This window comes from Narcine bancroftii, chromosome 2 (assembly GCF_036971445.1).
Source record: "Narcine bancroftii isolate sNarBan1 chromosome 2, sNarBan1.hap1, whole genome shotgun sequence".
NCBI lineage: Eukaryota > Metazoa > Chordata > Chondrichthyes > Torpediniformes > Narcinidae > Narcine > Narcine bancroftii.
This window is the reverse complement of record NC_091470.1, coordinates 96,185,893-96,210,086: the sequence shown is the minus strand read 5'-3', so window position 1 is coordinate 96,210,086 and position 24,194 is coordinate 96,185,893. Positions and strand designations below refer to the sequence as shown.

General features: G+C 48.2%; 1 protein-coding gene across 20 annotated transcripts in view; it reads right to left on the bottom strand.

Moving 5' to 3' along the window:
- Window positions 1–3,878: 3,878 nt before the first annotated feature.
- LOC138753929 (vinexin-like) overlaps window positions 3,879–24,194 on the bottom strand; it is an 83,492-nt gene continuing 63,176 nt past the window's right edge. For all 20 annotated transcript variants that reach the window (XM_069917502.1, XM_069917503.1, XM_069917505.1 and 17 more), the window contains 7 exons: window positions 23,614–23,690; window positions 16,931–16,977; window positions 15,200–15,314; window positions 14,857–14,982; window positions 7,354–8,759; window positions 6,064–6,170; window positions 3,879–5,964 (listed from right to left, as the gene is read on the bottom strand). In XM_069917502.1, the coding sequence (XP_069773603.1) occupies window positions 5,903–5,964; window positions 6,064–6,170; window positions 7,354–8,759; window positions 14,857–14,982; window positions 15,200–15,314; window positions 16,931–16,977; window positions 23,614–23,690 (1,940 nt within the window). In that variant the 3' untranslated portion in view covers window positions 3,879–5,902. The remainder of the gene's footprint in view (window positions 5,965–6,063; window positions 6,171–7,353; window positions 8,760–14,856; window positions 14,983–15,199; window positions 15,315–16,930; window positions 16,978–23,613; window positions 23,691–24,194) is intronic.

Below are 24,194 nucleotides of genomic sequence, written 5' to 3'. Positions count from 1 at the left end.
ACATATAGTTCAGCGTAGCCCTTTTATATTTTGTTTATCTTCTCTTTCCGTTTTTCCATCATTACCTTTCCTCCTTTTCCATTTCTGTTTTCTTATTTTCAACTCTTTATAAGACAACATTCCTACAACATCCAACATTTTCCTTATTCTCCTATTTCTATCTTATTTATCCCCAATCTCCCCTTCACCTCCTGAGTTGTCCTTTATCCCTTGTCGGACAACCACATCTCCCCTCTCCATTTGGATTTGCGAATCCACTCGCAAGCGTCAACTGATTTTGCAGTGACCGCTATTTCCCCCCACCCCGCCTCCCCCAGAAAAGATTTCACTTTTCATATGTCACAAAGGTCACTCTTTTAATTCCCTCCTTATTCTCTCTATTCCATTACCTTCCCTTATTAATTCTTGTCTATACTATCTATATTTTCCTCTAAGTACAGATACATTCATGTATGCTCATTGTCTCTATTCACTCTTATACCTCTTTACCCGCATACATATCAATCGTGATCATTTTTACTCTCATTACCCGTCTTCATCCCTCAGTCTATTTTTGTCTTTACCCACATACATATCAATCGTGATCATTTTAACTCTCATTACCCGTCTTCCTCCCTCAGTCTATTTTTGTAATTGTTCTGCAAATTTTCGTGCTTCTTCTGGATCCGAGAATAGTCTGTTTTGTTGTCCTGGAATAAATATTTTCAATACCGCTGGATGCTTTAGTATAAATTTATACCCTTTCTTCCATAAAATCGCCTTTGCTGTATTGAACTCTTTTCTCTTCTTTAGGAGTTCAAAACTTATATCTGGATAAATGAAGATTTTTTGCCCTTTATACTCCAGTGGTTTGTTGCCCTCTCTTACTTTTTCCATTGTCTTCTCCAGTACCTTTTCTCTTGTAGTATATCTTAGGAATTTTACTACAATAGATCTTGGTTTTTGTTGTGGTTGTGGTTTAGAGGCCAATACTCTATGTGCCCTTTCTATTTCCAATTCTTGCTGTAGTTCTGGACATCCTAGGGTCTTAGGGATCCACTCTTTTATAAACTCCCTCATATTCTTGCCTTCTTCATCTTCCTTAAGGCCCACTATCTTTATGTTATTTCTTCTGTTATAATTTTCCATTGTATCTATTTTTTGAGCTAGTAGTTCTTGTGTCTCTTTAGTTTTTTTATTAGATTTCTCCAATTTCTTTTTTAAGTCTTCTACCTCCATTTCTGCTGCTACTGCCCGCTCTTCCATCTTGTCCATTTTTTTTCCCATTTCTGTTAAGGTCATCTCCATTTTATTTATTTTCTCTTCTGTGTTGTTTATTCTTTTTCTTAAATCCTTAAATTCCTGTGTTTGCCATTCTTTAAATGACTCCATGTATCCTTTAATAAGAGCAAGTATATCCTTTACCTTGCCTTTCTTTTCTTCTTCTATTTCACCATACTCTTCCTCTTCTTCTTCCTCTGGGTTGACCCTCTGTTGTTTCTTTGTTGACCTTTCCTCCTCTTCTTTCTTGTTTCTATTGTCTTCTGTGGTCTCTTCTTGCTGCAGGTGTTCTGCAGCTGTCGTTGCCGGCTGTGGAGATCGACTCCCCAGCTGGTCCCCCCTCCCGTCGGTGTGTTTTTTTTCATTCGCATCGCGCATGCGCGAAGTATCGCGCATGCGCGGTTGCGCACTTTTACTCGGCTCTGCGAGCCATTTTTGTAGTCCATTATTTACCGACCTGAGGGAGCGGGTTTCTCTCTCCGCAGCGGGCCTCTTCGGACAGGTAAGGCCTTCACCTTTTTCCTCCTTTGTCTTCTCTTCCTCTCTTCTTACCGTTGCTTTCGATTTTTCTTTTTTTGTCGCCATCTTCTTTCCACCTTTATACTCACTTTTCTGTAACTTTTATTTCTGTGCCTTTGTGTTTTCTCTTGTTTTTCCCGACTTTTCTGGAGAGGGCTGGAGTTCACCGTCCGGCCACTACTCCATCACGTGACTCCTCGTAGACCATTTTTCAACATTAAATTTATGGGGTCAACTATTACATAGATACTACTTTTGATCACAGTAAGTACCTGTGTTGTTCAAGGAGTCGGGAGCTCTGATAGGTGGGTGGCCCGGACCCATTGGAAAGTCTGAGGTCGAGACATTGGGAGCTCCAATGGGCAGGCAGCTGAGGCCGAGGCGAGAGTCCGTGATCGAGGCTTTGGGAACTCCGATGCGTGGGCGGCTAGGGCCAAGAATGGGGAGGGGATTCGACTTTTACACAGGTACATATGACATGTGATTTTCTTTGTCCCTCATTCTATTTAGAGTTCCAGCTCATACACATTCTCCATCCCTCTCCCTCATACTCCACTCTAACTCTCTCCCTCTCTGTGCTGCTCTCAGTGATGCCAGGAGACCACTGTGTGTGGGGCTGATGGGCATTCTTCAGTGGAGCTCTGATGGGTCTTCCCCCTCCCCTGCTCAACCATCTCAGCGTAGCCCACAACCCTTCACGATTTTTGCACTTCTGCACTGGAGCAGATGTCCCCCCACCGTTTAGCTGCCTGGGTACTACCCTCTGCGACTCCCTCCTTCCTGACCTGACGTGGGACAAGCATGCAAAGGTGATGATGGAGAGAGTGCAGGAAGACATGACCCCCACCCCCCACCCCTTGTCGTTCAACAACTTCTAAAGGAGCACCATCGAAAATAGACATGCTGGGTGCATCACAGTGTGGGTCGGCAGCTGCTGTGCTCAGGATCGGAGGAATGGACCTCAGAACAAATTCCCTCCCACACCTCCCATGGAAAGGCTGCCAAAGCTGGGCGGCACGGTTCGCATAATGCAACGCTGTTACGGGACCAGGGATTGGGGTTTGAATTCGGTGTTGTCTGTAAGGAGTTTGTACATTCTCCCCACATCTGCGTGGGTTTCCTTTGGGCGCTCCGATTTCCTTACCCTCTCAAAAAAAAATGTGCAGTGGTTGTAGCTCAATTGGGTGTAATTGGGCGGCATGGGCTCATGGGCTGGAAGGACCTTTTACCGTGCAGTATGTCTAAATTTAAAATGTAAAATTTCAAATACTGAAGGACCCGTCGCACCCCCCAGACACACTCTCTTCTCCTTCTTCCTATTGGGAGACAGTTAAGAGTGTGAAAATGCACATCAACAGTTTTCGTCCCTGAAGTTATCAGATTTATGATAACTCCGCTCCCACACTCCTCTTGCTTGGTACTAATTCCTTTTCATTGAAATCCTATACTCTGTCAACCAGTGGTTTTCAAACCTTTTCTTTCCACTCACATAAGCAATCCTTTACTAATCACAGAGCACTGATGGCACGGGGATTGCTTAAGGTGGTATGTGAGTGGAAGGTTGAGAACCACGGCTGTAAACTGTGCTCTTGACACAGCTGGTTTAGCCTGTTGGTCTGCAGGCAGATGTTCTGCCTGTTCTCTGCATGTAGAGACGAATAAACTCCTTGAAGCTCCTTTGTCAACTTGCTCCTACCCTGAACAACTTCATCTCACTTCCTAAGGTGGAGTCACAGGACATTCATCCACCTTGGACACAGTCCTTATTCTGAGCCACTGCCTTTCTCTGTCACAATGATGGCTGCGTCCTGTGCCCATGCAGATCTCTTCAACTTTAGCGGCTTCGCTCCCAGTTCCACCCTTCGACCACTCCTGACACCTCTCTCTCCCCTCCCTGGGGCACGCAGTCTCCATCTCAGGAGGCCAGCTATCCAGTGAGGAATTGCAGATGGGAGAACCTTGTGCATTAATGAGAATCTGGTGAGACAGTGATGTCACTACGGTTGGTGTCTCCCAGTGTGGTAACTCACCATGTCATTCCACTTCCCCCCATCCCCTGCATGGATCTCCTTCCATACCAGACCATACAGAATCCTTAGTAATGTTTTTTGTATGTATGTTATTGATATATCGTAATTCCTGTAGATCACTGAATGTAACGGCAATAGCAGTGAGATAAACAATTGACAAAATTAAAATTTCACCTTTAAATTACAATATCATATGCACGGCAGCGACGAAAATGACAGTGCGGCTTGTAGCGCGTGCAGACGAAACCACGTGGTTCAAAGCATAAGAGTATTGGGTAATAATGACAGCTCTGACCGGAAGTTCAAAAAGTAAATGAGCATCGAGGTTTAGCCTTGTAGGTACATTGATACACGTCAGCTGGGCTTCCGGAAATTGCTTTTGCTGTTATAACTAAACACGGGGATATTTTTATAAAAAATACTAAATTTCTGCTGAAACACTGAACAAAAATGTTACTCTCATTTTGGTGTCACACCCTCTGTCACCCAGTGTGGTCCGCAGGCTCCCCCCCCCCCCCACCAGTCCAGTGAGTCAAGCAGCATCCATGAGGGGAAATGGACAGTGTTTTGGGACTTGGATGGGATAAGTGGGGGGAGGGGGTTCCATGCCTAAAGGAGAGTGGGGGAGGGACTGGGGAGGATCCAGGAGGTGTTGGGATATGGAACAGATGGAGAGCTGGAGACCTCTCCACTCCCACCTTCATTTGTCTAGCAGCCTCTCACCTCCCCACATTTCTCGCCTCAGCACAAGGGTTCAATGGGTGAAGCACCCGCCTCATGGCCCCATTGACCCCGGTTCGATCCCGACCACCGGCACTGTCTGTATGGAGTTTACATTTTCTCCCTGCGATCAGGTGGGTGCACCTCTTGCCTCTCACATCCTGAAGATGTGAGGGGTGGTTTCATTGTTGCGGCAAATGACCTTGATGTCGATTGATGGAGAGAGGTCACTGGGCTGGTCAGATCGAATGTTGTGCAGGGAAAGCGAAGGGGGTGGGCTGATGGGATTGTTCCCAGAGAGCTGGCATCGGAACTAATGGGCTGCATGGCTTTGGAAGTGAGAAGATGTTGAGGATATTCTCCCTGATGTCTCCTTTTGGACCACTGTGGGTAGCATGAAAAGGGCTTCAAGTGTGATGAGATGAAGTGAGATTCGGTTGAGCCCGATGATTGACAGGCGGAGAGGGACAGGTTCTAGTAACCAGCTGGGCCCGCAGTGTCAGTCAGGAGAGGAGAGCATCTAATTCTTGCATCTTTTTATTGAGAAGAAGCAGAGATTTTCCAGGCATCTGGCAGAGGCTCCACCCGACCATCTCCCCCGACCATCTCCCCTGGCGGGGATTGCCCCTTGGTCTGCGCAAATGCCATCCAACCCGAGCCGGGGTGTCTGACCTCTCACCTCCTGGGGTGAGGGTGGGTTGACCTTGGTGGTTGAATGACCTCCTGGGTGAGGGCGAATGGGGGGGGGTGGGACAAGAGGAAGACTGACTTGGGAGTGGGGGGGCCTGGGATGTGGGGGTAATCCCCAGGGTGAGGAGGGATGACCCTGGGGATGGGTGACCCTGGGTCAAGGGGGGGGTGGTGATCCTGGAACGAGGTGGGTAACTCCACTGGGCTGAGGATCACCGACATTGTGGGGGCCTTGGGTGAAGAGGGGGTGACTTAGGCCAAGGGGCTGACCCCTTGAGTGAGGAGGGGGTGACACTGGGGTGAGGGGGAAGCCTGCTGCCTTTGGAAGAGATAGCAGTGGGCGGCATGGTTAGTATAGCAGTTAGCATAACAGAACCAGCGAACGGGTCCAGGGTTCGAATCTGGCACTGTAAGGAGTTGGTATGTTCTCCCCATGTCTGTGTGGGTTTTCTCCGGGGGCTCTGGTATCCACCTACTGTTCGAAATACCGGGGGTTTTAGGTTAATTGGGTTTAACGCACTCGTGGGCCGAAGGGCTTGTTACCATGCTGAATGTCTAAATTTAAATTTATATATTTATAAGGCTATAGAATGAGGGAGTAACTGGGAGAGTGGGTGTGCAGGGAGCAGTGGCTGAGTGGGAAAGCCCCGTGTCTCTGCAAGCCTACAACTGTCAGCTGAAGATCACACTGGCCACACGTAGTTCCCGGGGAAGGTTCCGAAGTTGTTAGTCCGTCGAGATATCCCTGTGAGGGAAGAGCGAGAGATGCCAGTGAGTGAGTGAGAGGGGTCAGTCCACACCCCATCCTGGCCCATAATCCTGCTGAAGTCAGTCAGCCACTTACCCACAAACCAGCCATCATCACATTTCTCCAGCACGTCTACCACGTCCCCCTCGCTGAGCTCCAGCTCGTCCGTGTTCAGAGGGCGGTAACTATAGAGAGCCCGGTACCTGTAAGAGTGACATGTCAACGTTCCACTTCATCCAAAAACACCGCAAACTGGAGCCTTCCTCTACTCCTGTCAACATCAACCCTCGCTCCCTCAACGACCCATCTCTCTGCCCCCTCCATTACAGCAGTGCAACTCAGAGCAGGCCCTTCAGCCCACTAGTCTATGCTGCACTCGACCGGACACCTTGTCCATTTAAGTGCCCACATCATGGTGGTTGCAACCAATTCCACCACTTCCTCAGGTAATGAGTTCAACCATTGGGTTGGCACAACATTGTGGGCTGAAGGGTCTCTACTGTGCTGTAATGTTCTATGTTAAAACTCCTCTCATCTTAAACCTATTTCCTCTTGTGTTTAGGGAAAGATTCCATCTGTCTACCTCTTTCAGCCTCCTTTGCTCCAGGGTCGATACAGTTAGCGTTGTGGTTAGGACAATGCAGTTACAGTGCCAATGATCGGGACCAGGTTTCAAATTCTGCGCTATCTGTAAGGAGTTTGTATGTTCTCCCCATGTCTGCGAGGGCTTTCCCCGGGGGCTCCAGTTTCCTCCCACCCTTCAAAAATGTGCCGGGGGTTGTAGGCCAATTGGGTGTGATTGGGCAACACGGGCTCATGGTTCAAAAGGGCCCGTTACTGTGCTGTATGTCTAAATTTAATTTTTTTTTAATTAAAAAACCAGCCCAGTCTCTCCCCTTAATTAAAGATCTCCAATACAAGCACCGTCCTGAGGAATCTCCTCTGCTCTCTCTACAGCACAGGACAGTCAGCCATCCAGTCTGCTCCACCATTCAATAAGATCACAGCTGGTCTGGTCCACCTCCCTGCTCATTCCCTAGAACCCTTAATTCCCCAATTCTTCACAAATCTATCTATCTGTGATTTAATGAGGCAGCCTCGACTGCTTCCTTGGGCAGGGAATTCCACTGCTAGTCTGGTGACAGAAGTGCACACAGTACTTCAAGAGTGGTCCCTCTCCCTACCCTGTCAATGGAACACTTTCTCACGTATTTCCTACCCCTGGACCCATCGACTGGACTTTGCTCCTCCCCAAGGCTCCCCTGTTCAGTCAGATTCTTTCAGTATAATCCCCTCTCTGTCGAAGGCTCCCACCCACAGCCAAGCCTCGCTGCCCCAGCCCTCTCCCACACACCTTGGGGAATGATGAATGAGGAGTAAACTCACGGGCTGCAGCTAACCCCAGGTGGAGTTAGTGTTGACTGCAGGCGCCAGTTGCGAGAGGCAGCTGAAGAGTCCTTGTGCTGACTGGTTGCCAAAACTGGCAATGATTGCTGATTGGTGATTGATACAGGAAGTGAATGCTGATTGGTAGGTTGTTTAGTCATTGAAACTGGGGAATCCAACTTAGGGGTTGTTGATGAAATGATAGAGTAGGGATGGACTTGGGGGGTTGTTGAGGTGTTGGAGTAGAGCTGGGCATGGGGAGTTGGTGAGGTTTTGAGGTAAGGGTGAGGTTTAGGGGTTGGTGAGTTGTTGGGGTAGGGGTGAGGTTGAGGGGCTGATGAGGTGTTGAGATAGGGGTGAGGTTGAGGGGCTGATGAGGTGTTGGGGTAAGGTTGAGGTTGATGGGTTGGTGAGCTGTTGGGGTATGGGTGAGGTTGAGGGGCTGATGAGGTGTTGGGATGAGGTTGAGGTTGGTGGGTTGGTGAGCTGTTGAGGTAGGGGTGAAGTTGAGGGGTTGGAGAGGTGTTGGGGTAGGGGTGAGGTTGAGGGGCTGATGAGGTGTTGAGATAGGGGTGAGGTTGAGGAGCTGATGAGGTGTTGGGGTAAGGTTGAGGTTGATGGGTTGGTGAGCTGTTGGGGTATGGGTGAGGTTGATGGGTTGGAGAGGTGTTGGGGTAGGGGTGAGGTTGAGGGGTTGGAGAGCTGTTGGGGTAGGGGTGAGGTTGAGGGATTGGTGAGGAGTTGGGGTAAGGTTGAGGTTGATGGGTTGATGAGGAGTTGGGGTAAGGTTGAGGTTGATGGGTTGGTGAGGAGTTGGGGTAAGACTGGATTGGGGAGGTTAATGTAAAGTTGGCATGGTGCAGGTTTACATCATTTGGTGACATGTTGATGTAGGGCTGGCCTTGCAAATTTGGCAAGGTGCCGGAGGTCTGGGCTTTGGGGTTTTCCAAGGGCTTTTGGTAGGACTGGGTTGTGGGGGTGACTGATGGATTGGCATAGTGATGGTTCACAGGAGTTGGTGACAGGTTGGTGTAGGGCTGGCCTTGTGAGGTTGGTGAGGGCATGGCTTTGGGCTGGGTTGGGGATGACTTTGAAGTGGGGGGTTGGATCTTGGATGTGGGGTTTGGTGAGGTGCTCGGGTAGCACTGGGTCGTGCTGGTTGGAGAGCTGCTGGAGAAGGGCTGAGAGGTGTTGGACGGGGGCTTGTTGGGTGAACTTGGTGAGGACTGGGGGAAATTGGGATTTGGGGAGGTTGAACCAAGAGCAAATTCACTGGAGATTTTGACCTTTGGCCACTTCACCACCTGCACGTAGCTGGCTGGGAAGATTCCTTGTCGGTTGGTACCAGATACACGGCCCTCGAGCCAATTATCATCAACTTTTCTGATGAGAGAGATTGTTTCACCCTAAGGAACAAACAAAGGATTAGCAGAGGTCTGACCAGGAGGCATCAAGCATCTTCTCAACTCTGTCCGGCTCCATGTCCACAACGTTTCCTGACTCTGCTCCTGCCTCAACTATCATCCATGCCTTTACCTCTTGGTTCAGAAATTCCAGCACCGTTCTCCCTCAGTTTGTCCGCAGTACAGTTAGCATGGCGGTTAGTGCAACGCTGTTACAGGATCAGTAACCAGGGTTCGAATCCTGCGCTGTCTGTGAGAAGTTTCTATGTTCTCCCCATGACCACATGGGTTTCTTTCAGGTGTTCTGGTTTCCTCCCACCATTCAAAACATACCAGATCTGTAGTGTAATTGGGCGGCATGGACTTGTGGGCCTGTTACCGTGATTATCCAAAGCCCCCGGTCCACACTTGCTGAACTTTTACCATCCATCATCCTACTCTTCTGTCCCTGAACTCACTAATTCGCGTGGCCTGCTGATGAGCTTTACCTTTGTTTGAAAATCCCACCTTTGGTCTTCAATCCCACCCTATTTCCCCATCCTACGCACATTCTTATCTGGCAACTCACCATTCTGGATTGGCAGGTTGTTTAGATAGTTGGACAGATCCCAACATTCAAGGGCAGTTGGAATACTTGTTAACAAATTAGATAGAGATGGGAGGACGGATGATGTGTTTAAACAGAGGAACTAATGAGGCAAACAATTTCTGCGTGACCACTGACTTTCTCTAGCACGTTTGTGTGCTGCACTTGTCCCCAACAACTGCAGACATTCTCGTTTAACCGGCAAATAAGCCATTGAACTGAGCATCACGAGGGATTCTGGGAGGGAAATGCAAGAGCAAATATATGGGCAGTGGTTGAGAAGTTGTAACAGAGGGGTGGCTGGAGAAGAAGGTGGCCGTCAGTGATTCGATTTAATGTCAGGAGAGGTGGGTAAGAGGTTTGCTGGGAAGAGCGAGGTGGTTGGTGGCTGTAAATGAGGCTGGACAGAGGAGGAAATGGAAGGTGAGAGCCACAGGAAATGGGCAAGGGTGCACAGAGTAAAGGGAGGAGTGTGGAAGGAGTCCTTGTCCATGCGATGGACCACACCTGGGACACTGTCCTGGTTTGACCACACTGGATATCAAGTGGCAAATGTAATCCAATCGGACAGGGGGAATGCATTTGGAAACAGTTGACAAGGAAACCAGAGATAACTGAGGACCGAAGTTCTACTCTGACACGATCGATCTCAGTGATGGAGAGGGCTGTCATCCACTAACGGGTCATGCTGAAAGTGAGAGAGTGCTGGAGTCGTGTACAGTTCAGCTCACCACATTCCAGAGAGGACGAAATAACTGAGAAGAGGGAGCAGTGGAGATGGATGTTGGATGGGATGAGGCATTGGTGATGGAAGGAGGTCCTAGATCTGGGCTCCCATCCCGGTCAATGGGGAAACATTAATGATGTACAGTGCGTCTCTCCGCACGAATGACGTGCCCAGGGCGATTGGTGTTCAAGGATCAAAGTCCATGGTTGCTCACGGACCTGTATCCAGCAGTCAACAAACTTTATTTGGGAGAGCTGCTCCTCACAGGTTTGTGCGAATGTCATTGGGCACTGCAGGATATCCCATGTGTAGGTGGGGGGTAGGAACTGGTATTAGGTAATGAGGATAATGAGCATAAAACAGGATTTATCTCATTGGTATAAGATCATGTCCAAGCACTGCTTTTACTACTTTTCACTAAACCCTGGTCTTTGCCCTTGTAACACCGCACCCTGCACTCTATAACACTATGTCCTTTAAAACTGCAGCACCTGGGTTGCCCTCCTGGGACCCGGGTGCAATTACTGGGGCAAATGCGACCTTTTAAACTTTTTGACCTTTTCAACCCATTAAATCGCCCACCCAGCAATCACCACCCCCCCAGTCAGTAACCACCCCCACCATCAATGGACACCACACCGCCAATCACGCGCCCTCCCCCACCAAAATCCCGCTCCCGCGAATGTTGAGCTGTCACTGTGAACCGGAGTGGCGTTCGCAGCAGCGGTAATTCAAGGCCTCCCTCTCTCCCCCCCCCCTCCAGTGGCAGCGACCCCTCTCCCCCCTGCGGCAGTGACCCCTCTCTCCCACTGATCGTGCCATACCCCCCAGCAGCAGCAACCTCTCCCCTCATGGCAGCGACCTCACTTCCCCCGATTGTGGCCCCCCTCTCCACCCCCCACCCACCCTGGGTAACGCAGCAGCGACCTCTCTCTCCCGATCGCAATAGGCACTTCAACCAGGGGTTTCCCTGTGACACCAGTATGCAAGCGCTGACGTCACCGGTTGGCCATTTCCCTGTTCAAGTGGCTGGTGGATGTGACCTTGGTAAGTTTAACTGGGTTCCCTGTCTACCTCTGAGGTAGGCCAGGGACCCAGTTGAATTAGGACTATGCTGACCAGGTTAGACCCCTTCTAACTGTCATGTGAGTGGGGCGCTAACCTGGCAAATTGCCCAATTAACCCCATTTTGCATGGTAGCTTGAAAGGGCCTGATGTAACACCTCACCCTGCAATCTGTAACTGTAACACCTCACCCTGCATTCTGTACCTCTTGTGTGGCACCTTCTCCCTTCACTCAGCTGGTCCCACTGGTCCCTCAGGGACCTAGGCACTCCTTAGACCTTCAGCCAGACCTCATGTGAGGCATCTATCAGTTGTACTTCTGGGTCCAGGTGATTAGCCCAGCCCCAAACCAAGCTGAGCTCAGAGCACAATACATTTGGATGTGGAAAGCAATAAAATTATCAGCACTGGCTCTTCCCAGCTACTTCCGACCACAAGCAGCCAAACAAATTCCATCTGTATTCTTTGCTCAGAAGAATGTAGGGGATTTTATTGAAAGATACAAGACTAAGGAGGTGTGACAAGGTCAATAGTGAATTTTCACCAATGAGAGAGCCTTGAACAAGGAACGTGGTTACAGGATGAAGGGTAGGAACTCCTCACCAAGGGAGGAGAATCTTTGGAATTTTCTCCCTGGGGCTGTGGAGTCAGGATTCTTTCCTGTGGAGGAGGTAGAAACATTTTTGAGTGGGGGACAAGTTCCAGAACATGATCGTAATGGACAGCAGGACAAGCTCAAGGGACTGAGTGGCCTCAGCCTGTGACAATGTCTTTCTGTATGCAGCCCAATCATGAATCTGTGTCTGGGCTTTTTTTAGCTGCAGCTCCCATTATTTTTGGAGGCAGTGCCGAGGAGGTTCACTGGAGGAGGTGCAGAGGGGGTCCACTGGAGGAGGTGCAGAGGGGGTTTACCGGAGGCAGGGCAGAGGAGGTTCACTGGGTTGATTGTTTCAGTGCCTTGTAAAGATGGCTGCCAGAGCCGCTGTAATGCAGTGAGGGAGCAGCACAGCACTCCCGCGGGGTCCGGCCGCCCAGTCGACTGCCATCGGCTCCGTACAGGCTTTGAATGCCTCGTTGAGGGAGCTGCTGTGGTTTTATTTGAAATCCCACGACCTCAGGGTCTGTGCCCAAATTGACACCGCCTATTAATCGGCAGCAGTCACGAGGGGCTGCAGACTCCAGTAGAAACGGAGGACTGGAGCCATGGCACTACAGGTTGGGAAGATCACCTCCCCCATCCACCCCCCATCTGAGAGGGAGAAGTGGAAGAGACGACCCATGGGACTGTGACCACGGCGGCGGACCAGTGAGGGGGCTCTGCCGCTGAGGGACCAGTGCATGCAACGGCTGCTGGCAACTTGAGACGAGGAACCCATGGAAGCTGCAGACTGCTGGAGACTGGCTCAAACTGACTGGAGGGGGACCAGGTATCGCAACCAGGATGTGAAGGGGTGCCAAGGACGCCGATAGGTCCCTGACCGTGTCAGAGGTTTGGATCTGGAGCTCGGGTCGCCAGTTGTTTGGACTGGACACTGTGTGGCTGTGGGGGCTGCAGGAGAATGAATCCATGGACACTTGGTGACTCTGGGGACTCTCCTTTGCTTCTCTTTCTCTGACTGTAAGTCTGACTGTAAGAGGCCCTCAGGCAATTCCTGCCTGTGGCGAATCTGTCTGCCTTGCAGCTGACAAAAAGAAATTTCATGTAATATGACACTGTTTAATTACTGTGACAATAAATTGAATCTTGATTCTAGAGATGAGGGGTCTATGAGAAGAGATTGAATCATCTGGGACTGTACTCACTGGAATTTAGAAGAGGAGATCTTATAGAAACATAAAATTATGGCGTAGATAAGAGAGGGAAGTAAATTGTCTCCATTGGTTGAGGAGACCAGAACGAGGGGACATCACCTCAAGATTCAGGGGAGTAAATTTAGGATGGAGATGAGGAGGAACGGCTTTTCCCAGAGGGTGATGAATCTGTGGAATTTGTTGCCCATTGAAGCAGTGGAGGTGACCTCAGTAAATATATTTTTAAGACCAGGTGGGGTAGATTTTTACAGACTAGGGGAGTAGGGATTTGGGGAAAAGGAGATGAGCCCATCATCAGATCAGCCACAATCTCATTAAACAGCGGAGCAGGCTTGACGGGCTGGACGGCCAACATCTGCTCCTATTTCTGATGTTCTTCTGTATTGTCAATCAGAATGTCTGTAGATCTCCACATGTCCACAAGGAGGGGTTCAATGTCAAACAGACCAGGAGAGGGAGCAGAAAGCGAGCGGGAGGGGGGAGGGGGAGAGGGAGGGAGGGAGTGGGGGAGAGAAAAATGACTGTTAGAAAAGCAGAAGAGAGAGAGAGAGAGGAAAGGAGCAAGGCACAGAGCTTGGGAGACACAGAGACAAAGAAAGGAAGAGTGAGAGACACGTGGACACAAGCAGAATGAAGGGGGCGGAGAAGAAGAGATCTGAAGAGGGGCACAAGGCAGGGGAGCAGACAGGCAGGATGTAGAAACCAAAACCCAGTTGGAGTCACACCAAACATTTTCAACGGTTTAGAGCAAGTTGCTGTACTTTTTGTACTTTATGAATTGTATAAAGACCAGAATCCCATCTGCTTTTTAAGCAGCCTTCTCAATGCCCTCAGAATTCGTGTACTTCCCCCCCCCTTCCACTTTGAAAGGATAATTTCACTTCATTGCACCTTATTCGTTTGAGAAAAATGTACTGTGCTCCCTTTGATGGGACAGGTTCTCTTTGGTGTGCATCACCAGGCTGAAGCCTGAACTTTCCTGCTCTCTCTTTACCAAGTCTCCGAATTTCATACCACCTGTGAACTTTGAACCTTGCCCACCTGAGATCAGCTGATGAACCTGATCGAAGGATTGATACCCTCTGCTTTGAGAAACAGTGGTTCACCACATTCTCTCCTCTTGGTATCTCAGCCACTGGCCTTTCATCCCAGAGGGATGTTGCAACTCAACCACATTGGGTTGGTGTGCAGAGTTCCTTAAACTGAGCCAATACACCAGTACACATGCGCACACACACACACACTCTCATACTCTGACACACACACACTCACTCTGACCCTCTAACACACACATTCCCCCCACACATACACACACTCACACAAACCCACACACACACTCTCATCCTCTGACATTAACACACACATTCCCCCCACATTTACACACACACTCACCCTCTGACACACTCCTTCCATCTGGTGATCCATCCCACAGGATGATGATATTTTCTTTCAGTCAGTTTGTGGGGTTTGATATGAGGATACCCCTCCTCAGAAAGGAACAGTGTGTGCATGAATAGATTTAGGGGACTAGGGGGTTGCACAGGTCCAGACCCACTCTCTCAGATCCAGTGGCACGGTGAGATCCAAGACGGCTGGGGGAAGTTCTGTTGCAGTGAATAGCCAGACCAAACTTCAATGTAAGGGATGCGCTTTCCATGCTTCACGGCACGAGTTTGCTCAATGGCCTGACAAGAGGGTTCATCCTACAAGGTGTCTAGTGGGGGGAGCCAGTTTAGTTGCCGACCACCCTTCAGGTAGTACTGGGTTACATAGTACCAGTAGCACTCCGACGAATGACCTGACCCTCTAACACACACACACACACACACACACACACACACACACACACACACACACACACACACACACACACACACACACACACACACACTAATGATGACCATTGTTACCTTGCGAAAGGACAGCTCTGCACTCGAGTCCCCTTTGAAATTGAAGATGGTGAGAACCTCTCCGTATTCCACCAGCTGAATGGGGGGGCTTTTAATTGGAGTTGGTCGCTCATTGGCGGGAATCACCTGAAATGGGGAAAGATGGGAATATGGTTTGTGGGAACGAGTTGTGTTGCTGAACAGCAAGTCACTGCATGTGGGAGTGCGATACTCGGCAGACCACCGGGGAACGTAATCTTCCACTCGGGGTTCGTCTTCACACTGTGAAGAGTTCATTTCTCAACTGGAGTTCCACCCAGCCACATGCTCTCCTCTGGGAATAAAGTACTGAGGGACGATGTACCTCAACATAAGATGTGGGGAAAATTCCGAGTCTCCCATGATGCTCTCCTTTCATCCAGTTCTGGTCGAGGACTTTGTGAATGTAAACAACATCTCCCTTTTGTAGTGTGAGTTCCCTGCAGGTAAAGTACAGGTTAAAGGTGAGACATTACACGTTAGAATAAGCAAGAATGTTAAATCCATTATCACGGGGAGCTCGAGGAGGTAACTGTGCATCATCTTTCATATACAAGGTCCTGGGAAGTGAGGGAGTGACAGATAGGGGGATGGGGAGAGAGAATGAAAGAGAGAAACAGAGAAAAAGTGAGAGAAAAAGAGAGAGAAGGTATAAAGAGATAAAGAGAAGCTGTATAGAGAGGGAGGGGAGAGAGAGAAAGCAGATAGAGAGGACATAGAGAAAAAGAGAATTGGTATAAAGAGAGAAGGTATAAAGAGATAAAGAGAAACTGTATAGAGAGGGAGGGGAGAGAGAGAAAGCAGATAGAGAGGACATAGAGAGAAAGAAAGAGAAAAAGAGGTATAAGAAAGAAAGAATGAGAGAGAAATGAGGTAGAGGTAGAAAAGAGAGGTAGAGGGAGGGAGAGAAAGAGAGAGGAAGAGCTATAGAGAGAAAGAGGGAAGAGGTAGAGAAGGGAAAGGCTATGAAGAGAGTGATGGTCAAAGTGAAACTCACAAGGATGAAGATCGGAGATCAGTGAGAGCAGGGGCTTGGGGTTCTAGGTGGGTGGCCCTCAGAGAGAGAAAGAGAGACAGACAGACAGACAGAGAAAGACTGAGAGAGAAAGTGAGAGGAATGAAGATCATGAGGGAGAGGGGTGAGTGGGAGAATGCAGAAGCCTCAGAGAAGACTTTGCCTCCAAGGAATTTTTTGATAGTGGTGTTGGCCCCATTGGAAAAATGTTGGTGGCAATCAGGCACAGTTCCACACCGTCCCAGAGACCTAGAAAGACTCCACTGTGTTCCCACCTTGCCCCTCTTTCACCTCTCTACTCCCACCTCTCCCCTCCCCACCTCCTCATCCCTCCCTTGCCCTCCTTTCCTCTCCCACCCTCCTCTCCCCTCCCTCCTCCCCTTCCCTACCTCTCCCCTCTATTCTTGCCCCACCTTCCAAATTTATCCTCGCCCTTCCACCTCTTCCTTCCCTCCCCTCCTTCCTCCCACCTCTCCCCTTTCCTACCCCTCCTCTTCCCCTCCCTCTTACCCACCTCCCACCCTCCTCCCCCTTCCCTCTCACCTCCCTACTTGCCCCTCCTTCCATGTCCATCCTTGCCCTTCCACCCCTCTTCTTCCCCTCCCTTCCCACCTCTCCCCTCCCACTCCTCTCCCTTCCCACCCCTCCCCCTCTCCCTTTCCCACCTCTCCCACGCTCCTCTCCCCTCCCTCCTTGCCCCACCTTCTGTCCATCCTCTCCTTTCTACCTCTCCCTTCCCTCTCCTCCTTGTCTCCCTCCTCTCCCCACCCTCCTCACTCCTTCTACCTCTCCCCTCCCACCCCACCTCCACCTTTCCCCTCTCTCCCTGCCCCACCTGTCCATCCTCTCCTTTCTACCTCTCCCTTCCCTCCCCTCCTCTTGCCTCCCTCCTCTCCCCACCCTCCTCGCTCCTTCCACCTCTCCCCTCCCACCTCTCCCTTCCCTCCTTGCTCCTCCTTCCTGTCCCCTCCCATCTCTCCTCTCCTTGTCCCTCCCATCTCTCCCTTCCCTCCTCGCCCCCTCCCCACCTGCTCTACTTACTTTGGAGACTGGGCTTGGAAATCAAACTTTGCTCGAGCTGGTTTCAGCTGTGGGGAGAACAGAGAGATTGTCAGAAGGGTCCTTGGAAGAAGGTTTCCAGCTGAATCAGTGTAATCACAGGCCTCGTAAATCCACAGATAACAAGGTAGGGAGGAACAACAAGCCCTTGAAGCCTATGGTCTAACCTGACCACCCAGAACACACTTACCCTCTTCCAAATTGTTGCAGTCCTTCTTCCCACATTCCCCCAATCTATCACTCCCTCCACACTGCATGTCTCTGGGGTATGAAGGGAACAGACATCCCCGGCGGTCGGCATTGAACACAGGTCACAGAAATGAGTCACTGCACCGACGTGAAGCCACACTGTTCCATCACACACTCCTGAGTGAGGATAATATGTTGGGCACATCAACACTGCCCTATTCCACACTCCCAGGAGAAAGGCTTTGAGTTTCATGGCACAGAAACAGGCCTTTCGGCCTGACATCCGTGCTGACCAAGCTCGCTCCATTGGCCTGCACTCAGCCCACATGTCTCCAAGCCATTCCCATCCCAAAGGTACAGTGTGAAATCGATACAGAGTGAAGCTCATTCTAGAGAGCACTGGGCAGGGTGGGGAGTCTATGGGTTAGGCCGAGATTCCAATGAGCCTCCAATATCATTCTCCTCTTCTTCAATACTGATCAATACAAGGGCTCCTTGGGATACAGAAGACAAGACTATTCGATATCCAACTTTATGCACATTTCCCATGAAATTTTAAAGTATTTTCCAAGGCAGAATAAAGGACACTGTTTGACCTGCTGAGTTTCTCCAGCATTGTATTTTTACATTATATTTCAATCCTTGTGTCTCCAGACTTTTGTGTTTACTCCTGTCTACTGCAAAACTCTGTGCGAAATCTCCTTGAGGGATGCCTAGCCTGAGGAAGTTCTCCTTTGCTCTCTGAAGGTTCTGCGGGGATTCTCTCTCAGTGCTCCCCATCTGTACATTTTGCTGATATCTTGATGAAGAGCTCAAGCCCACAACGTCAGTCTATTTATTTACTTAGACATAAAGCATGGTAACAGGCCCACGAGTCCATGCCACCCAATTTATACCCCATTAACCTACACCCCCGGTACATTTTGAATGGAGGGTGAAAACTGGAGCCCCTGGAGAAAACTCACACAGACATGAGGAGATCATACAAACTCCTTACAGACAGTGCGGGATTCGAACCCTGGTCTAGTCCCGATAGCTGGCGCTGTAAAGGTGTCACGCTAACCACTATACCAACTGTGCCTATATCGTTTGCTATATAAAGGAACTACTCTTTGCAGACGATGCCGCTTTAGTTGCCCATTCAGAGCCAGCTCTTCAGCGCTTGACGTCCTGCTTTGCGGAAACTGCCAAAATGTTTGGCCTGGAAGTCAGCCTGAAGAAAACTGAGGTCCTCCATCAGCCAGCTCCCCACCATGACTACCAGCCCCCCCACATCTCCATCGGGCACACAAAACTCAAAACGGTCAACCAGTTTACCTATCTCGGCTGCACCATTTCATCAGATGCAAGGATCGACAATGAGATAGACAACAGACTCGCCAAGGCAAATAGCGCCTTTGGAAGACTACACAAAAGAGTCTGGAAAAACAACCAACTGAAAAACCTCACAAAGATAAGCGTATACAGAGCCGTTGTCATACCCACACTCCTGTTCGGCTCCGAATCATGGGTCCTCTACCGGCACCACCTACGGCTCCTAGAACGCTTCCACCAGCGTTGTCTCCGCTCCATCCTCAACATCCATTGGAGCGCTTTCATCCCTAACGTCGAAGTACTCGAGATGGCAGAGGTCGACAGCATCGAGTCCACGCTGCTGAAGATCCAGCTGCGCTGGATGGGTCACGTCTCCAGAATGGAGGACCATCGCCTTCCCAAGATCGTGTTATATGGCGAGCTCTCCACTGGCCACCGTGACAGAGGTGCACCAAAGAAAAGGTACAAGGACTGCCTAAAGAAATCTCTTGGTGCCTGCCCCATTGACCACCACCAGTGGGCTGATATCGCCTCAAACCATGCATCTTGGCGCCTCAGTTCGGCGGGCAGCAACCTCCTTTGAAGAAGACCGCAGAGCCCACCTCACTGACAAAAGACAAAGGAGGAAAAACCCAACACCCAACCCCAACCAACCAATTTTCCCCTGCAACCGCTGCAACCGTGTCTGCCTGTCCCGCATCGGACTTGTCAGCCACAAACGAGCCTGCAACTGACGTGGACTTTTTACCCCCTCCATAAATCTTCGTCCGCGAAGCCAAGCCAAAGAAAAGATCTGCTGAGTTTCTCCAGCATTGTATTTTTACTTCAATCACGGTGTCTGCAGACTTTCGTGTTGACTCCAAGACAGAATAATTTATCACTGAAATGCAAAAAACATCTTCCAGAGCAAAGTAATAGGGGGGAGCATTCAGTTAATTGAAGAGGCAACCAATTTATAAAAGATTCTGTTTACATGTAACCTCCCTGAAGTAATAGAACACACATTGCCTCTATAAACAATGCTGCCAGTTCACAGAGAGAGGCCTATTAAGAGATTTGCTTTGGAAACTGACAAGGCAACCTTTTTTAATGACAAGTAAAATACTTTATCCCACAATTTCATATCCTATAACAGCCATTGAGACTTTCCATTGGATGTGATACTGTACCATTGGAACTACACAGGAAGGCAATGAATAAATGTTCATGTTAATTGACCTTCATTGAAATTGTTTCTGAGTTAAGGAACGTTCGGTTTAAGGGCATATCTTATGCCCCTTTCGCACTTGCCAGTGATCCCAGGGATCGAACGCCAATTGGCCTTTAAATTGGCACGTATGAAAGCAAAATCTGCTCAACGTCGGCATCAGGTGACGTCATCTCACACCAGGGATTGCTGATCTCGACCCCTAGTACAACCTCAGATGCCGGCGTTGAGATCAGGCAAGTGTGAAATGGGCAATTGCATTGCAGGCACTTCCGATTAAGGAAGAACAGACCAAATGCTAGGGATAGACCCTTGCAAGTGTGAGAGCATTCAGGGACCCGGTTAGGAGGGGTCTAGTGTGAAAGGCCAAACCACCATTCCTATCCCGGGACCCTGAACGGCTGATTTACTGGAATGCTAGTGTGAAAGGGGCTTTGGGGATAGGAACCTCATGTAACAGGGGATTGTGTGTAATTCATTTACATTCAACCAACAAGTGAGAAAGGAGCTTTATTTCAGCAAGTCTAAGAGTCTCAGGCGCAATGTCCAGATGCATTGACATTCTTGCTTCATTCAGCCAAACTGGTTCGTAAGGGTATAATTATATAATTAACACTGTATGCTTAGACAGAAGGAGAGATCGTAAATATATGATGATGGACAAATAAATATTCAGTTATAGTTAGTAGAAGAAAAACAAGTGACGTCTCCTTAGTGCAGACAGATCTCATGGTGGTTCTGGAGTAGTTTCTGGTTGGGGTTTGGGTAGTAGAGGGCAGGTTCAAGAGCCTGATAGCGGTTCCTGAACCTTGAGGTGGCAGACTTCAAGTATCTGTACCATCTGCCTGAAGGTAGCAGTGAGAAGAAGTTGGGGTCAGGCTGATGGGGGTCCTTTACAATGTTGGCTGCCATTTTTTTTGTAATATTTTCTTTATCATTTTAATATCAATAATCTCACCAAATGTAAAACATCAAGAGAACCCCTCCCTCCACCCCCTCCCCTCTATACAAGTCCTATTAAACAGAGAAAGAATGAAGTAAAAGATCATCCATTGTCAGTAAAATACATGGAGACATGATAATCCCCCAGTGTTAAAATCTTTACAGAGGTCTACTGGCTGACTATTCGCGATCGTACCCCTGTATTGGCGCCAGTGAGGTACTTATACGCTCTAAATAAGGCCGCTAGATTTTTAGAGAGGTGGTATTACATCCCTTCCTGAGATTATAAGTGACCTTTTCAAGTGGGACGCAGCTATTCATCTCCGAAGACCACCTCTCCATGAGTAGATGGGGATCAGACTTCCATGTTACCGCGATGCATTTCCTGGACACACTTAAGGCAATTTCTGTGAACTTAATTTGAGAACTTTACCCACAGTGGTAAAGGTCCCAGAAAACAAGGCTCTGGGTCTACTGGGAAGGTGACTCCCATGATCTTGGTTAGGTTGTCGCAGAGGTCATACCAGAAGGGCCTCACTTTCGTGCAAAGTCGGGTAGAATGTAAGAAGGAACCAACCTCTACACCACACCTAAAACACATCTCTGATAATTCTAGTTTATATTGGTGTAATTTCTCTGGGGTGAGGTACAGTTGATGGAGAAAATTATAATGGACCAATCTATTGATAGTGGCCAACAAACTTCCCTGACACAGATCTGACCAGAGTTGTTCATCAATTGTTGTGTCTAAGTCTGATTCCCATCTCACCCTAGACCAATGCAAACCTGGCTTTGAGCTCTCACTCATCAATAAAAAGTACTTTTTATAAATAAACATATACATTTCATTCATGGAGTAGTTTCTCATTTTCACCAAGTCCTGGTAGAGTCACTTCAGGGCCAAAATTGGTTCTAAAGAAGGATCATAACTGAAGGTAACAAAAAATGTCTTATTGGATATATTTCTTCTTCAGTTTTTCAAATGACATGAAAAGTCCTTTTTCATAACAATCCTCCAGAGTTTGTAGCCCCTTATGATACCAGGCTTCCAAAATGTTATTGTTCAAAGTCATGGGTATAAGTTCATTTTGTCTTAAAGATGTCTTCGATGATAATTCTCTTTTCAGTCCAGAGCCTCCACATATTTAACCAAGTGTTTGAAAATGGGGTTGTCTGTCCTGCTGGCTATAAATCTGCAATTCCATTTATACATGAAATCATTATACACCATCTCTTTTAGATCATGCAATCCAGTTTGTACGCAGGAGGAGATATCGTCCCTCTCAAAAATATTAAGAAATTAATCTCATTTAGGCTGCCAAATAATACTTTTTGAAATTGGGCTCCCTAACCTGTAATCCCACATTAACTTCTCCATGGATATTCTAGATACCTTACAGTTCCAAATAAATTGTCAACATGCTTATTAAGGGGTTTAAAAAGGGTTTGAGGTAGTGGAATTGGCAGGGACTGGCAAAGGTCCTGCAGACTTGGCGATATATTCATCTTTCCACAGTTGACCCTGCCAGATAGAGTGATGGGTAAGTTCATCCCACCTACTCAAGTCTTGTTCAATTTTATAAGTAGCAGGAGGTAATTGAGTTTGTATAAATTCTGGAGATCATCACCCACTATTATTCCAAGGTAGATGATGCCACCCGAGGGCCATTCAAATGGACTTGTTTGCTGATACTCAGTGTAATCAAAATTTGTTAGTGGGATGATTTCCCAGTTCACCTTGTACCCTGAAACCTTGCCATAAGCTTTTAATAGAATATATATTTTAGTAAGGGAATTAATCAGATCTGTTAAATACAGGATTATATCATCTACCAAAAGATTGATTTTGCGACTTGTCTGACCACCATAAAACCCTTTATCTCTGGGTCTTGTCTAATTGCCTCTGCTAAGGGCTCAATAGCCAAGTCAAAACATCCTGCGGATGAGGGGCAACCTCGTCGGCTCGATCTGCTCAAAAGAAACGCTGCCAAGATCTGTTCATTAGTGGTGACCTTAGCTTTGGGTCTGTCATAAAGAGTTTTAACCCAATTAATGAACAGTTACCCAAATCCAAGCTTGGCCAGATTGAATAAATATGGCCATTCCAGCCTGTCAAAGGCTTTCTCAGCATCAGGGCCACAGTGATACTCGGTTCAGCCTAAGACTTTGCACAGTGGATAATATTAAAGAACCTATATAAGTTGTTGGCTGACCGACCATTCAAAATAAAGCCACTCTGGTCTGGATTATTAATATCAGGAAGTATTGGTCAAGTCTGTTATCCAGGGTCTTAGAAATCAATTTGTAATCTGAGTTTAGTAATTAAGTGGGTCAAAATGAGGAACATTTCAATGGGTCCCTGTTCTTTTATGAATCACAGTAATTACAGGAGTAGAAAATTATTCAGGGAGAGTTTGGGTTTTAGATGCTAAGTTAATTACATCCATGATGAGGAGTATAAGTAGATCCTTAAAATCTCGGTAAAATTCTGGTAGGAAACCATCCTCCCCTGGTGATTTATTGGACTGCAGAGAGCCAAATGCTTATTTCAATTTCTTTTGAAGTAAAGGGAAGGTTCAAATTTAGTAGTTCAACAGTGGATAAAAATTCATCAATCTTAGTCAGGTCTTCTAGGGACTCTGATTTCTATAGGTTTGTATAGAAATGTTTAAATATATCATTGGATCATCTCAGTCTGGATTGAATTTATTGTTCTCAAACTCTCCTCTGCCCTCAATTGCCAGGACAAGACATTATGTGCTTTTTCTCTCAGCTCTTAATATCTTTGTTTAGTACAAGCCATTTATATGTTTTTTTGGAGCTGGACTGTGAAAATCCTTTTCCAACTTCAGACAATTGGGAATGAGTTATTTCCTAGTTATTGTTGGGTCCTTCACTCACCAGCATTCAACTACCTGACCCATGGGGTGAGTGAAACCAGGGTCCAGCCATCATGGTGAAAATGCACCCACCCGCACCCTCCCCCTTCTGCCCCACATTCCTATGTCAATACCTTCGATAGTTCTGAGTTGCTTGATCTATCGGAAATTCCATCAGGCCTGTTCCCATTGTGCCCAGAGTTCCGAGGACCTACACCAGGGGAGAAGGAGAGTGAGAGAGAGTGAGAGATAGAGAGATGAGCACTCATCGACCTGCTTTTCCCTTTGGATGAGCCGCTAATGGCTCATCTGCCATCAGCCATCCCTGGAAGGTGCGTGGGGAGTTCTACCAGGTGTCCTAGCACTTCCAATCGTTACGGTTGTGGGCGGTGCTTGGGAGCTGTATTCCCGACATTCCTTCATCTGACAGAGCCATTCAAAGTCATGAACAACGTTCTTCCACCCTGATACTGCAGGCTCTGAAGTGCCTGCTGAGGTTGGTATCAGAGCCCACAGACTCTTCCACAAATGGGGCTGCTCCTTCTAATACGATCGGGGCCCCATGTGTGTTCCGAATGCATGGCCTCAACATTTTCGGCACCAACACAAATGCCCTTGGTCCACTGTTACCAGTCTTGGGCCAGAGGTTGAAACACAAATGTTGAAGACGCTGTGAATGTAGTAAAAACACACAGAAATGTCGGAGGAACTCAGC